The 15,684-nt window shown below is 33.3% G+C and overlaps 2 protein-coding genes across 3 annotated transcripts; one reads left to right on the forward strand and one right to left on the reverse strand.

Moving 5' to 3' along the window:
- Positions 1-4,384: 4,384 nt before the first annotated feature.
- On the reverse strand, positions 4,385-9,595 carry LOC128189044 (uncharacterized). Its single transcript, XM_052860454.1, has 7 exons — positions 9,243-9,595; positions 7,431-7,500; positions 7,255-7,305; positions 6,356-6,457; positions 5,245-5,408; positions 4,773-4,892; positions 4,385-4,572 (listed from the first exon to the last, which is right to left on the reverse strand). The coding sequence occupies exons 1-7, from the start codon at positions 9,507-9,509 to the stop codon at positions 4,483-4,485; spliced, it is 864 nt and encodes a 287-aa protein (XP_052716414.1). The 5' UTR covers positions 9,510-9,595; the 3' UTR covers positions 4,385-4,482.
- Positions 9,596-10,546: 951 nt separating this feature from the next.
- Positions 10,547-14,378, forward strand: LOC128189111 (mucin-2-like). 2 transcript variants are annotated; one of them, XM_052860577.1, is made up of 8 exons: positions 10,547-10,699; positions 10,857-11,150; positions 11,922-11,991; positions 12,081-12,128; positions 12,453-12,728; positions 13,539-13,705; positions 13,959-14,075; positions 14,243-14,378. In XM_052860577.1, the coding sequence occupies exons 2-8, from the start codon at positions 10,857-10,859 to the stop codon at positions 14,333-14,335; spliced, it is 1,065 nt and encodes a 354-aa protein (XP_052716537.1). In that variant the 5' UTR covers positions 10,547-10,699; the 3' UTR covers positions 14,336-14,378. The 2 variants fall into 2 exon arrangements, with proteins under 2 accessions (XP_052716537.1, XP_052716535.1); XM_052860575.1 differs by having other exon boundaries at positions 10,548-10,699; positions 12,447-12,728.
- Positions 14,379-15,684: the final 1,306 nt, after the last annotated feature.

Consider the following 15,684-nt stretch of genomic DNA (forward strand, 5'->3'; position numbering starts at 1 on the left):
CACTGATAACAAATTTAGAATTCAATCAAAAATATTCTTGATTGCATTCAACAATCATGCAATTTTTCTAAAATTGTTCTGAAAGCTCTTTCCAAATGGAAAATTTTATTTTTTCCTACTGAAATTGATGTACTAGAAAAGGGGAAACATCAAATAGACAGCTGCTTAAATTTCAACAAATTGTAATTCTCATCTTCTTATTTGAAATATAGGTCAGATTTCACTGCTATTGAAATCAAATCACAGACTGTGCGTGTCTAATCCGAATAAACATTTGTTGTTAATTTGCCAACCTTTTCGGAGAATTGTAAGAACGAAATGTGACTGTAAAAAAGTAAAATTTACAGTAAAAAGACATAAAGCCATCAAAGCAGATAGGTTTCACAAATGCTTAAAATCAGCAAGATATCATGTATTCTAGATCTTTTTCATAAAAAAAAACAGTGTCACATCTTGTCAGATTGACCGAAATGATTCATTACAAATTCACTCATTGGAAAAGTTTATTTTCAGAAAGACATATGCCGTGTTAAATGTCCAGTTACACTTGTAAATATAGAGGACCTTAAGAATATGAAATGAAACATCTGGTGTCCTTATGGTTACACAAGGCGAAATGATTCACAAACTATAACTTTTCATGCAGTTCACCTTTTTATACCAACTGAATTATGTCATTTTAAATTTTTTTAAAAACCACAAAAATTCTTTTAAAATATATTAGACTTAATAGAATTAAAAAGGTTGAATTACGTAGACTAGCTGACAGGAATATATTCTTCTGTTTCTGGTTTTATTTGTTTTTAATTTATTTCTTGTTATTGTGTAAAAAAGCAAATAAAAACGCAAACAAAAATTTTTGACGCTATTGTCAGTTTTGAAGATTTGGTCTTCGTTTTTAAAGAATCAATTATGTTTTCTGACTTCAAAACAGAGATAACGTAATCAGTTTTAACGTCATTTCGAGGAGGTTGGTTTCATTAATACTTAGATATTGACCTAAAGCTTTAACATGGTGTATGTACATATAACTCTTAGTGCCATTCCAGTGGTTCGGTATTTTACCGACCTGTCCAATATTCTAAAACATTTTCGTCATAAAACTCGTCAGAGGGTATTCGAACACGCATTTCAAACACAATCGGAACTCCTCTGATGTTTTCCACAATCTGGGGTAGACATCGAGAAGTTCTAGTTGCTGCCAACGGATTTGGTTAGAAACCGATGGATTCAAACTGTTGAAAACGGTAAATGTTTTCTATTGCGTGACTTTTTTGAAGCGACAGACGGTGGCAAACGGATGTCAAGTTCATGTGCTGCTGCTCAGAAGACTACCTTGATTAAAAAGCAGGTCAAGTAAACAGAATGTACGTCCCTGTGGAATAACTTTAAAAATATGTTGGAGATAACAGTGTTCCAAGAATACAAAGGAAGACAGTTTGGTACACATGAAAAGTAAATTCGTATTTTGAAGATCAGACGACGGTTATAAAGATGTCTGCAAAATAGGAAGTATCGCACGAATAAGCTTACATGTACCAATTAACTTCTGATCTAATTGGTGGAAAGAAATTAAATAGGGCAGTGAAATACAGAGGTCTCTGAACTTCAATGTCACGTAGATATTACAATAATTTGTTACTGTAAGAAGAGCGACGTTTGTATTTTTGTATCTTTATCTACAATAGAGATTAAGCCCATTGTGACCGCGAGCATAGAATAAGTAGGAAGACCTCGCAGTCTAAACGGGCTTACACCCTCGTTATCAACGGATGGACAACGATGTAACAAAACTAAAAATCGTGCTAATGTGAATTTTGATTTAAGGATGTAATCTTGTATTCAGATTTAGATTATTAGTATTTGCGTTTTTCTCGTTAAGCATTACATCTGCCGGTCAACAAACAGAAGAAAACCTGCCGGATGCGGATACCAAGCTCCATTACAAATGCTAATTCTTGTAAATATTGAACCCAACCAAACAGGAATACCTGCAATTACGAGTTATTAGAGGGACACCGGCGCTTTAGACCGAACACAGTTTGGAATTATTTGAATTAGGTTTAAGCCGGATGTATTGGTGCTATGAACCCATGTGAATAAAGTAAGCTACATGTACTAATTGGTTTCAAGACACGGTTGTTCTTCGTAAAAGTTGAACCATAGCAGGTGGAAGGAAGTTGTGGGACTCTGTTATATAATTACTCTGATTTCTACCAGAACTATTTTCATTTCTCTCACCATCTTGAATATATTATTTTGTAGTTAGTTTATATTAATCAGGTGAGTGTACGGTGGTTTGATCGGTTTACTTATTTTACTTATTCATTCTTGATATGCAAAATTAAACAAATGAATCATTGTCCCGGAATCAATGTTAACTGTTTTCTTTTTGGCCCTACGTAAGAAATTAGAAGTGACACTTGACTACATAAAATCTATTGGGAGAAAAATCCAGAGCTTTATCAATTTCAACATCTCCTTTAAATTTGTAAAGGTAGAGATTCGATCTTGTTGTAAAGCTGAAAGACCGTTTATCAGACTGCGGTTCATACCGCAACAGACACATTGGTGGCGGAGACAGGAGAAACTACAGAGCTGTGAAGATGGACCTATGATATCCGGAGTGTTAAAACCAAATCTGTTACAGTTACCAATCCACATTCACAGCAGACTGCACTCTTACATTTTTGTAGATTCTATCAATCGTTTTTTAATTGTTTAAATTTCCTAAACGTTGCTTTTGTTGTGTACTTCTTAAATTGTTTTCAGATCAAACCTTTTTTTCATACATTTTGTCAGTGATCAAGGTTGATAATCCTAAAAGTTCACATTTGGAAGGAGGTGGGCTGTGTAAATTTAGTGTTAAAAAAAAGGAAAAAAAAGAGAAAGTGATATGTATGAAGAAAGGTGCCCGCTGAACTCTCGTGATAGTGACACCGTTTCTTGTGGTAGATTATGTAAGTTATTATTTGTTGTCAGCCTCTGAAAGAAGATATGTAATTAAGCTAAAACATGCTATGTGGCCATCGAGACATAATGAGAGAGAGAGAGAGAGAGAATTCTCCAGGATGTTTATAAAACACATTGCAAACTATTTGCAAGTGCAATTGACACCTTGGGTGTCAAACTGATCTAGAATTCACTTGATACTACCTGATTTTGTATATCAATGTCTTAGGTGTGATTATTTTCACCGAACTTTCAATGTTGTGATGTAACCTTCGTCTCCACAAAATTTTATTCTCGTGAGAATTTTCGGAAGCAGAAAATGACACCTTGAAAAATACAAAACAAATCAAGAAATCAATCTTACTTTTTAATTTAGTGAACAGTTTAGTGTCATGTGTATGCATTTAATATGCGTCGACAAATTCTTTCTTACAAAATGTTGTATCAGCGATGTCGTGGGAAGAATTGCAACGGTCTTATGTTTTCAAATGCAAATTACATAATTTGTTCGGATGTATTGTTTGCATTTAAATAACGTTTGCTTTTGCATGTCATCAGAAAGTTCGTCTCCTTACATTTAATTATTTGCTTATCTTATGGGAGATCAGACTTTTTTGTCCGTTATTTTATATTCCCGTAAAAGAATGTGGTTTAAGAAGGACCTATTTTATACATGAATATATATTATTATTTGCCATTTTAAAGTGCCAAAAGACACGCCAAAATTAAATATTTTTGTGAGCCAATAAGATCAGTTCATCGAAAATAAACTACGATGTAACGTGGCATAAAATGAAAGAAATTCACATTAAAAATATAATATAGCATATTAATGTAGTACAATGATAAACAAAATACCTCAAAATGAAATCTTCATTCATTCAAAGCGAGATAACTCTGTTCATAATTTCAAAGTTCCTGACTACTGGATTGACTGAATGAGAATGTTGACACATCAACAATACAAAGCGTACTTTTGTTTTGTTTTTTGCGGGTGTAAATTTTTGCGAATTGTTTCCACAAAATTAATAAGTATTGTTGCGATTTTTCTTTTTATACCGTTTTAACCCCGTTATTTAAGATAATATTTATTTTGTCATATTATTATTATTTTAACCGGAGTGCTGTATAATAATATTCACATCTAGCTAAAATCATTGTGTGCATGTACGATAACTGATATGTGACTTGTGGCAAAACATTTGAAAATTACGCACCTTAATTTTCAAAATGCGTTAAATTTTGGACCAAATCCACCCACTTTGAATTTTTTTTTCAAAGTGAGTAGTTTTCCAAAGTGCGGTGTAACAGTACTTATTCCCATATACATGTGTGCTATTTGCCACAATAATTAGCGATTTTATACAAATGAATTTATTTTCGCATGTAATTATTTTTTCAGACTCAGTAGTAAAAAAAAAGGAATAAGGAGTACCAAATAACATGTATATTTATTCAAATAATTTCAAGAAACAGCTCATTTTAAAGTCGTATGTCACATGGTAGAGTTGTGTTGTTCAGGGCCACTTTTCACCACTGTAAGACGTGGTAATGGCTGGCAAGGAATGGCGGGATGGTCACCTTTTCCAAAAACATATTGGAGCACAGTTGGCGGGCCATCTGCAAGTCAAATCGGGTAAATTTCATTTTATAATTAGCAATCATTTGAACGATTCTATTTTATATCATGCATTTCAATATCAAAAGATTTCATAAACAGTTTCTTAAAAAATTGTAATTTATTAAAATTTTCTGATGATTGTTAAAGCCACCCACAGTAGGAAGGAGAGAGAGATAGAGAGAGCTGTGAGTATACTAACCACAAAACTTGAAGACGTGCATTCAATAAAAATTCCAGACTTTGTGCCAGCTAGCACACTGTCTCCAAAGAAAAAGGAAATTGGGGAATATTTTGGAATTGATTTGCAGTCGCTCATCACCTTTAATTCAAAGAAAGAAATATAAATGGAAACTTTGCTTTTCTTTCTTTTTTATCCTTTCCATTCAGAATCGCAGATATAAGAGAGTATATGTAGCAGTGTCTTGGTTTACTTATAGTCTTCTCAATAAGTGTTTCAACATTTGAATTAAAGTAAATAGTCACACAATGCAGGTAATCCTCATGGAATTTTTAAAAAGTCCAATAAAAATTTAATTCTCTATCATACCATTAAAGTTAAATTTAATATGAATTTGTCCTTACAAAAATGCGGGTTTTTGATACTTTGCGTCGGTTTTATCGCATTGGTGACATTATACTTTGGAATCAACTCTTGTATATATACAGCTTACGTTGGTATGTCGTTTCCACTGTTTTACTTCCGGTGCTTTGCAGTACGCCATGACCACTCCTTCCTCGTCAGCTACTGCAGAGTTCGGACAATGTCGCGAGTCCGCATTAAATACTGTTAGATGCTGGACTATGCCGATCTCTAGACGTCGTCCATCACAAATATCTAATAAATGAAAATAGAAAAAAAAAATAAAGGACAAGCCCATGGGCGAACTATACAACGTAACAATGCCCTGGTTTAGTTTTCTTAAAGAAGCATAGTCGCAATATTAACTGAAAATCTTAAATTTTATTTTTCAAGTTTAAAATCTCGAATGACTAAAAAATGATCGGTCAAAATTTTAATGTCACCTGACAAGTTAAAAAGCGAGATGCAGAGCTCACAGTTTTTTGCTATGACATCTAGACTTGTTCTATGTTTTTGTTTATCTGCATTATATACTTGTAAAAGAATTTTGCTATTGAAATATTTTTATTTGTAAGTTCATTATGAACATAGTTAGATAGTTTCGAATATTTATAACAGATCTTTTTAATAAAATGGTATTTTGTGCAAAAAACCCTCAAAAAAACCTAACACGTCATTTTAACACAACAAAGATTTGTGAATACTGTACACCGTTTAAATCTTGATAACTAGCGTTCAAATTTGGCCGACTCTTTCGAATGACTTGGAATACTGTATACTGGCTTATTTTCGCTCTGTGTTATTTTCGCCCTTCTACACTTGCAAACAGTTTCGCCCCGTCTCAAATTCGCCCAGATTCGCTTACGTACTAAAGAAATAACTTTAAACATTGGAATTCGCCCTGTCTTTAATTCGCCTGCTGACAACGAGGGCGAAAGGGGCGAAAATAAAAAGGGGCGATTATTTTTCTGTATACAGTAGTATTGTATATATATCAACACGTTTGGGAGTTTTATTCTTACATGGTGACATTGACCCTTTATAGGACAATGACGTTGAAACAACTGGGTTTTTTTTACATTGAATATCCCGAAACGATATCAGATTCTGATATAAATTTCTATTACTGAAAGAGCATTTAAAATTCATAGTACAAAATTATAGAGACAATCATGTTTATTATCAATGAGAGTAGTACTTACTCTGTTGATTGACCTGTGGGTGGGCTGTAGGCAGAGTGACCCACGCAGTCGGGCGTTGTGTGGGTGCTGTGGTTGGGACAGTGGCGGTCGGAAGTACCAAACCTAAACAATATGCGACAATACATGTACATGAAAAACAAGTTATTTGCAAATTAATTATAATTATAAAAATATGGAACTTACAGGCTCTCGTGTAAATTTTAGTTGTTATCGAATTCAGAAACGTCGAGAAGACTAGGTTTACTGAATATAAAGCAACTGGCTGTCTTTGTAAACTATGCATCGCAATGCTTTTCCCATCCCGATTATTAAATCTGGACGGTAATTAAATGTCATAATCTTTGGTATAAGTATGTCCCAAGATATTTATGCCGCACATTTAGACGATTTTTATTAAAAATACACATACCTGTGAAAGAAGTGCAATTGAAATGGATGAAAGGGAATATTTCCAAGATACATGTTACTTCATTCCACATTATCATTTTTCCCTCGTCAAAATTCACAGGAACGAAAACAGATTTCCTACGGAGATTTATAATGATGAATGTTGACATCTTTTCACCATTCGGAAGTCACTCGTAATACCTCGCATAATTTTTCAACGTTATCATCCGGGCTTAATTATGGCTGATGCAATGCAAAATTCCCGTAGACTTTCTATTTTTAGCCGTGTATTGAAACCTGACAAGCTAGAGAGAACGTTTCAAAAGGGGATTATTGGTTTTTTTATACTATTGAATGAACATCGTCTAAATCAAGGGGTATTTATAAATATTGAATAATTTAAGAAAATATGCGGCAAAAATATCTTGGGACAGACTAATAAAATACTGATGCCGTGGATATAATAGAAATAAAATAAAAAATCTTGATATAAGAAACCATGCACATCTCACCTGGAATCGGTCCGATATGGTGAGTACATTTATCAGATTTCACAACATTCTCTGGAAAAAAAAGAACAAAACAAACGTTTTACATACTATTATGTAAACGGATATTTCATAGTGGTTACATGTATACAATGGAATCGGCATGACTATGAATTTGTATGTATTGCTAGTATACTTACGCACATTGAAGCTGAGGGTACCCGGGCATTGCCTATCGAGAAAGCCCGAATCTTTGAACATGTAGCCGAGCTGAAACAAATTTTTTTAATCATATCTATATATAATAAGTGTACCTACAATTAATAAACTACTATCTCATTATATGCAAGTTGATAACATTACTTTGAAAAAATTAATTGAAACGCATATTCGGCTGTTCAATTCATAGTAACAGTAAGTATATGTTCTTTCATATTCTTTGTTTTATTAAACGAAATCTAGTAATATATTACCAAAATGTTGAATAATTAAACGCATACAGTTTAAGTCTGTGTGTAATTTCTCATTAAATCAGTCTAATAAAACAATTAAAGTGAGAAATAAGCATGTTTCCTATTTTAAATTGCTTGTCTAGAATTCTTTTTAAAACACATGTAGATTATATCGACTTGTATTTATAGTTATTTCAGGAAATATTTGAAGATTTCTAAGATTACAATTTAAGGTCCGACGACACGTTCCTCGAAAAATGATGATAATTTTTCAAATTTTCAACGGCCAAATAAATAAATACCAAATAAAATCATTTATTACATGTATTTATTATCATTTTTAATATCATTGAAATGTTCAATATATATTTCTGCCAAAAAAATTTACATCAGCAATTCAAGTGTATTTTTAGTAAGATTATATAGGACATTGCATACTCTAGTACCTTGCACTAATGTCCGGTAAGGTACCCTAATCTTTTGCAAGAACGCTTGTCAAAGAAGTAGTGAATCAATAAGAAATTCATGGAAAAAGTATTATAAAATTAAGGAACGTGTAGTCTGACCTAAATAAGTACATAGCAAACAGTACCATGCTTTTGGTTTGCCGACTACATTTTATTAACAACAAAAATTGATAAAACGATCATCAGTTTGAGACGTGGATTCCAATATATTACAATATAAAAAAAATCTTCCTTAACATTCAGAAAATTAGAGTATTTGCTATAGTTTTGATTAGGTGCTATGGATACTGCACTAAGCTAATTGTTTTAAAGCATGATTAACAAATATGAGGAAGGAAATCTCAGATGTGCAAGTTTTTAGGAATGAATCGTACTTGTTCCTTGGGAGAAAACTTAGGTGTTGTTATAACCAAACTGTGTATGTAACAGACATGCGATAAGATAACAGTTTGAGAACCATTACGTAGGACAATATGCCGATTAAAAAATGTTAATTTCAAATTTTTCTTGCACAGATTTAAAACAAAACAAAACCATAAGAAATTTCAAAATGCATTTCATGTTTTAAAAAATGTACCATTTGAAACTTTGAAAAAGTTTTAAAACAGCACTTATAATATTTTGAATATGATGTACGACTTCTTATCCACGTTGAAATCTAATTATGACCCATGACACCTTAACTTTCGACCCAACGCCTAATGGCGATTAACATCAAATGAATGGACGAAATAAATCAAGTAAATATTTGTCTTCTGTAGGACTGTCTATTCTTGTGAAATAAAATACTTTGCAGTGATTCATTTCATAAAATGTTATTTAATATTTCATTGCCTGCATATAAACTGATGTAAAATGACATGACGACATAAATCTGTTGACAGTGTTATCCGTTACTATGGTAACGGAGAAAAAAAATGACAAATATTAAGAACATTAAAGTATTATAATTAAAATACACATTTAATTAACTTCACTTAATTTTGCAATGTAATCATTGCTTATTTATTCAAACCTTTTAAATGATTAATTAACGTTTATGAGTTACATGGTCATTCGAATTAGTCATCCATATTTTCTGCCATATATATACCTTATTAACGTTGTTGCTGTTGTAGTAGATTGCCACCCACCCCTGGGGAGCCTGGGCGTTAAATGCGGCCACACAGTGGGGCGAGGACAGGTCCACATAGTGGTCCGTGTTTTCCGGGGGGTAGATGATCCCTATCAGCTGGCTGCTTCTGGATGGACACTCGTACAGGTAGGAGCCATAGGGATGCAAGAAGTTGCAGAAGCACAGAAAGTTTGCCGAGGTCTCCTGAAAAAAGACAGCAACGAACAAGAAAACGATTTTCATCATTGGTAGGGACGTGAAAAACAGAATAATTCTGGTCCTCTAATTTTACGGAAGTGAAAGACAGTAGATAAACTGATCCGCTATTTGACTACTATATATAGCAAACATCAGAGTTGGAACCACGGGGGATTCTACTTGTACATTGGTTAACTTGGAATTCCGGGGAGGGTCTACCCATCTTGGTCACCTCTACGGCACATAAAGATAAATTTTGACCTTGAGACTATAAAAATCCCCCATGGGAATTCTTGTTTTCCTCAGTTATAAACCATGTCTCACGTAGCCTGCCTCAATTTTAAATATGACAAGGCCATTAAGTCCAGTGCTGAAACTTCTGACGGAAGTCAAGATTGTGAAGACAAATGAACAATTTTAGACTTAATTTGAAGTGTTTTCCTACATGAATCTTGATTTGGCATCAATAATTATTTTTTGCATCAATATATTTCGAATTTTTTATACGTCAATTTGCAGTACAGTTAATAAACTATCACCTTAAAAAAACATTGAAGTTCTTTTTGCATAAATTGGAGATTGATCGATCAGAATATATTTTGAATGTTGCAAAAAATAATTTTCCTCAAAATTCTTCATCTAGTAGTTGGATTTGCAAATTACAATAAAATTCACAGTGTACATATTGATCTCAACATCATCTGATGAAAGTAATTTCCCTGTTTAACAAGTATATTTTAGGTACAAATTGCATATAACTAGTACAGACACCACTAAATGACGCTAGATAATTAAGTAAAAGATAATAACTCTTATTTCAACTCTGAGCAAACGTTGATAATTTGGAGCAGACTTTGAAATCACCGAAAGTAATATTGTTGGTACATATGTACTTTCATTAACCAAATTCGAGGTCTTGTGTTGATGTTACAGATAAAGACCGTGCACAGCGGAAGTTTTTAGAGTTGTCTATGGGTACGAAGTTTTGTATCAGTACAACTTGTATACTTTGATGATCAAATATAGGTTAAGTTTCATCAACACTTCTGTACATCGCCTTTTCGTTATCAGGCTAATGAGAAGTGAACTCTGGCAACCAAAAATTGGTAAACCAACATGGACCAGTTCTTGTGTTTACAACAAACAGATACAAGTAATGTCATCTGAAACTAGTTACATCGGAACAACTACCCTAACGTTTCTCTATTTAGATCTGTTCAGAACACACAGGAACTGATGTAAGTAATTGATATTCAAATGTAAAATATTTCTAATTGATGTCGCATCTGATATTTAACGAAAATATTTAGTTTAGACAAAATATAAATCCCAGTTTCTTGTTAAATTTGGAACATTCGGTGATGTTAGTGTATAGTTGCTTCCTTACACCGACAGATGCCGCTGCTTCGCCTGCTGTCAATTGCTTTGTGTGTTTGTGTTGGGTTGGACAAGCTTAAGGCATCCGCCTTCCTTCTAAAAACGTCCACAACACAGCATGCTTGTATCTGTAATACAAACCACCCCCAGCTGGTGATCTTTGAGTGTCCGGACCGGACCAGCCAGATCATCGGATTTCTGTACCTACAGGATTCGTCCTTTTCAGTGGACCTCAGTCCCAGCCACTGTAAAGCTATAGCACCGTCCGTCATCTCGCCAGAAGGCTGGTTCCCAGTCATACACGACAGGAAGGTTCGTAGATGATGATTCTGTTTCTGAAACTTTCTTTTGCAACGAACTGGCCAAATACTATATAATATACTATATAATCTGTAAATGTTATCCAATCAAAAAAGATGATCAGATTTGATGTAGGTTTCGTGCACTCGAAACCGAAAGCACCATAGTCAGTTTTTATGTGATAAATGTCCGAAAGCATCTAACGAGTATCTATACTCTGTCCCGAGTTTTTGCTCTCACCACTCTTTGCTTGATATTTCAATAATCATAAATACCTTTGTGCTCAAACTACGTTCATCCACGAATATGAAAAATGTCCAGATTATCTGTTTAGAAACGCCCCCTCTACCGCTTCTGGTTTCAATACACGTCCAAAAATAGAAAGTCTACGGGGATTTTGCATTGCATCAGCCATTAATAAGCCCGGATGATAACGTTGAAAAATTACGCGAGGTATCCCGAGTACTTCCGAATGGAGAAAAGATGTAAACATTTCCCATTATAAATCTCCGTAAGAAATTCCGTTCTTATATGAGTGAAAAAATGATAATTGTTCAATGAAGATATCTTGGATATATTCCCTTTTATCGATTTCAACTGTATTTCTTACACAGATATGTGTATTGTTTTAAAAAATCATCAAAAAGTGATGGAAGCAATAACTTGGGACAGACTATAGTTGTCTTGATTTGAGATGTTTTTATTGTTTCAGTATATAACAAATGATAACTATTGATAACTATTGTTGCTTTTTAAAATTTTTTTTAATTGTATCTGTACCAGGTAGGCTTTATAAGACGGGATTCAGGTGTTAACATACAATCATGCCCGGGACCCAACCAAACATTGAATGGTAGTACACATCTTAATTTCATAAAAAAATTCTTTCTACGAGTTTGTTTAATTCCTTTAGTACAATAAAATATTTTCTTTTTATTGCAGGGATTCAACCAAAACCATGTCAGACATTCTTGATTACAGGTAGTCCAGGTAACTATATCAAATCTGTTTTAGCGGGTTAAAGATGAAAAAAATGAAATTGCTTTGCAAGAGGTGCTAGTTTACTGTAAGTTTACTGTACTCCCTATTTGTTTAGCTGCAACATAACTTGGATTGAATGCATTAGATGTTAAGTTATTGATAAGTGAATGAATTTCAATGCCTAATGTTTGTGACGCCTTTCTGTGATGACGGATATAACCCAATATCAGTATCAATATGCTCCCTTAATTGTAAAATTCTTGCAATTGATTACACTGTACATCGAATTGATATATCAAAATTCATCTTGTGCCTACCACTATAAAGCCGCAGTCACTCTGACACCTCATCCAGTCCCCCAAACAACTTCTCCAAGAATTACTCCAAGTAAACAAAGTACGACCTCACCTAGAGCTACACCTGTACCAAGTACCTCACCTAGAGCTACACATGTACCAAATACCCAGCCCCCACCTACTACTACCACTTCTACTACCAATACCACTACCACTAAAGGGACAACGACTACCAGTACCAGCTCCACTTCTAGTCCAAGACCACTACCCACAACTTTAGCTCCGCCAACTACACCGCAAAGCTCCAATACATGTAAAGCATTGATTGTAATCTTTAGAGATTCAACATTATTCAGCTTTAGTTAATTCACTCGATGAAATAGTAAATCTTGTTTAATATTCTTTCAAAAATTGTTAAAGTCGATCGTTAATCGATTGTATATATTAAGGAATAAAAAAGTAATGATTTTCATGAAATCTGGGCCCAATAAATATTATAATGAATCTAAACATATACAGTATAATTTTCTTTCCATTTTATTAAAATATATTTACATCTACCGAGTATGATTCCCTCTATGTCTTACGGAAACTTATAGTTAATTCATACATGTAGCTCTATAGAAACGGCCAGACTGAAATCTACACACCCCGTTTATCTATTGGTCGATATCTACAGCGGCTGAAATTGACAGGACTGAAATCATACGCCCTCTTTAAATCCCGGACTGCACGAAATAATTATGCTGATGTCTGACTCCGTCTCAGTCTCACAGGAGACGATTTGGCTGTTTCTTTTAGCTAACGTACTTATGTACATTCACAGCAATTTACTGAATTTAACTTGCTTTTTACTATCACTTTGTTATTTAGTTTAAAGAAAGATATAAATATAAACAATAAAATGTTTTCTTTGATGATTCATGCGGGTTATGAAGGTAGCGATCATTGTAGAAAAAATTTACATAACCCGCTAACGCGGATTATGTATTTCTTCTGCAATGTCGCAACCTTTATATCCCCCAAGAATCACAAAAGAAAGCATTTTATTGTTTAAATGTTAGCAGTATACAATACCAAGTTATTGAGAAATCTACTCACCTGAAACTATTTTTGTTTTCAGATGACCATACTTGCAATAATGTCGAAGTTGTTATTGATCTTGGTAAACATGAACCGATTTACCATGAGCATGCGCGACCTTGTTCGGGGGGCGATTCCATGAACGAAGCTGTTTTGATGAAATACTGCTTTGCACCAAAACCTTCAAACTGGACTCAAGGGAGAAAAGTATAACATATACACAAGAATTGTTGCAAAACGCTATGGTTTTTTACTGACTATAGTTACTGACACATATTCTTCAAAACTTATTTATACTCTTAAATTAGATTTTAGGGCTACAAAATGTATATGAAAAATTACAACATTTCTCATATATTATATTCAAAAAGTAGAATTTCATGAAGTTTATTTTTATCTATCATTCAAGCAATATTGTTTTTCTGACTTATGTTAGTTTGAAAACATACACTATTTACAGGTCATTGAACATTGCTCCGATATACCGCCTTACACCCCAATCAATATGTTTGGATTTGGTCAGAATTTGGTCATTTCTGGGATATTCATCAAATGCACCAGTGCAACAGATTTTATGGTAAGTTTACTACATTCATTAAGTGCATATTTTTCAAAATTGGGTTGGATTTTCAGATTTCTTGAAAATTTAACACCACTTAAAACCACTTTTATTCAATTGCATTTTGTGAAATAAGTACAAGGTATGTACATGTTATTGTAAGACTTTTTTTTTCTCGTTTCAAGATAATCCACCAAAAGGATTGTGTAGGAGGACTGCACCTCGACACCATTAACATACAGAATGGGTCGGGGATGTTCTACGTCATACACTGGTGATTGTGGTGAAACATATCCTCAATAAAGAAATTCGAAGTTACAAGATTTATTTGAATCTTAATTTGTCCACCAATTTCATATTGAAATCTGTGTATGTTACAGGTATGATCTGCCTGTTGAAAGCTAACATCAAGGCATTGGATTTATAGCTTTACCACCTACTAGTACATGTATTTCTTATTTTTATGAAAGTTGTGATGAAACTAAATTAAAATTATCATATTGGTAAGATCACACAGAAATATTTTTTGTCTCAATTAAAATAAACAATGATTTAGAAGAGATATTTGCTAGGAAAGAAATAATTACATTATTGAGAGAGAAAAAGGTATGATAACTTTTTTAAACAATTGTGGTAAGAACAGCTATTCATAATCAAGTGGATAAATAAGTAAATGTTAACAAAAAGTATCGGGAACTAATTGTGGTATTTGTGTGGGTTTTTTTTAAATGCTTAACTCAATTGCAATTACATGTAATTGAAAATTTGGTCAATTACACTTTTTCTTCCATCCATGTTCTCGGGTAGCTTAAAGCTTAAATTAGTTATCTTAAATATTAACAATTCCATGAATTAAGTGCTTTATAATGAATGCTAGTTGAAATACTAATCTGCAGGTGATAAAAGATCAATTCAATTCTATTTAATACATTTATTTTCTTATCCATTCAACATCATAGAAAAAGTTATAATAGTAGTACCTAAAATGTCGAACAGGACAAAGTCAGCTTTTGCTAACAAGTGAAAGACGGTTTATGTTTAATTTATATTCCACAACAAAACTATGTCTTTCAGTCCCTCTTTTAGAATTCTTGCACTGGAGACCACAAAGGTATATATAAACAGACAAAAATGGACAGGAGGTGTTGAACACAGATGAAGCTATATCAGCAAGTAGAGAAGTCAGTTTTCCACCAAAGCCTGTTTGTTTCTGTGATTGAAGAGTGAAACTAATTGTCACGATATCTGTTACAGGGTCCGCTGTGTTTTGTGTACAAACAATTTATAATTACTTGATCGTCTTCTGTCTCGTAGGGAAACTCAGTTATTACTCGTATGTAAATTTCCATATCCCAGCTGAATTACTTTCCGAAATTAAAAGAATTCGTTAGATTTCTGATGCCGTACAAAAACTCCGTTCTTTTTTCTTTCATTGATCTTTTAAATTTTCCGAGTTACAATTAATATGATACTCTTTTTGCCACCCATTAACTCTAAAAATATCGTACAACATACTCATGATGACGAATTCGAAACAAATTGTAAAAAAAAATGAAACGTTGTTTAAAATGAGCATTCCTAACCGTCCTTGTTAGCACATTACAAGGCGGAAAGAAATATATTTTTT

Source organism: Crassostrea angulata, chromosome 6 (assembly GCF_025612915.1).
Source record: "Crassostrea angulata isolate pt1a10 chromosome 6, ASM2561291v2, whole genome shotgun sequence".
Classification (NCBI taxonomy): domain Eukaryota; kingdom Metazoa; phylum Mollusca; class Bivalvia; order Ostreida; family Ostreidae; genus Magallana; species Magallana angulata.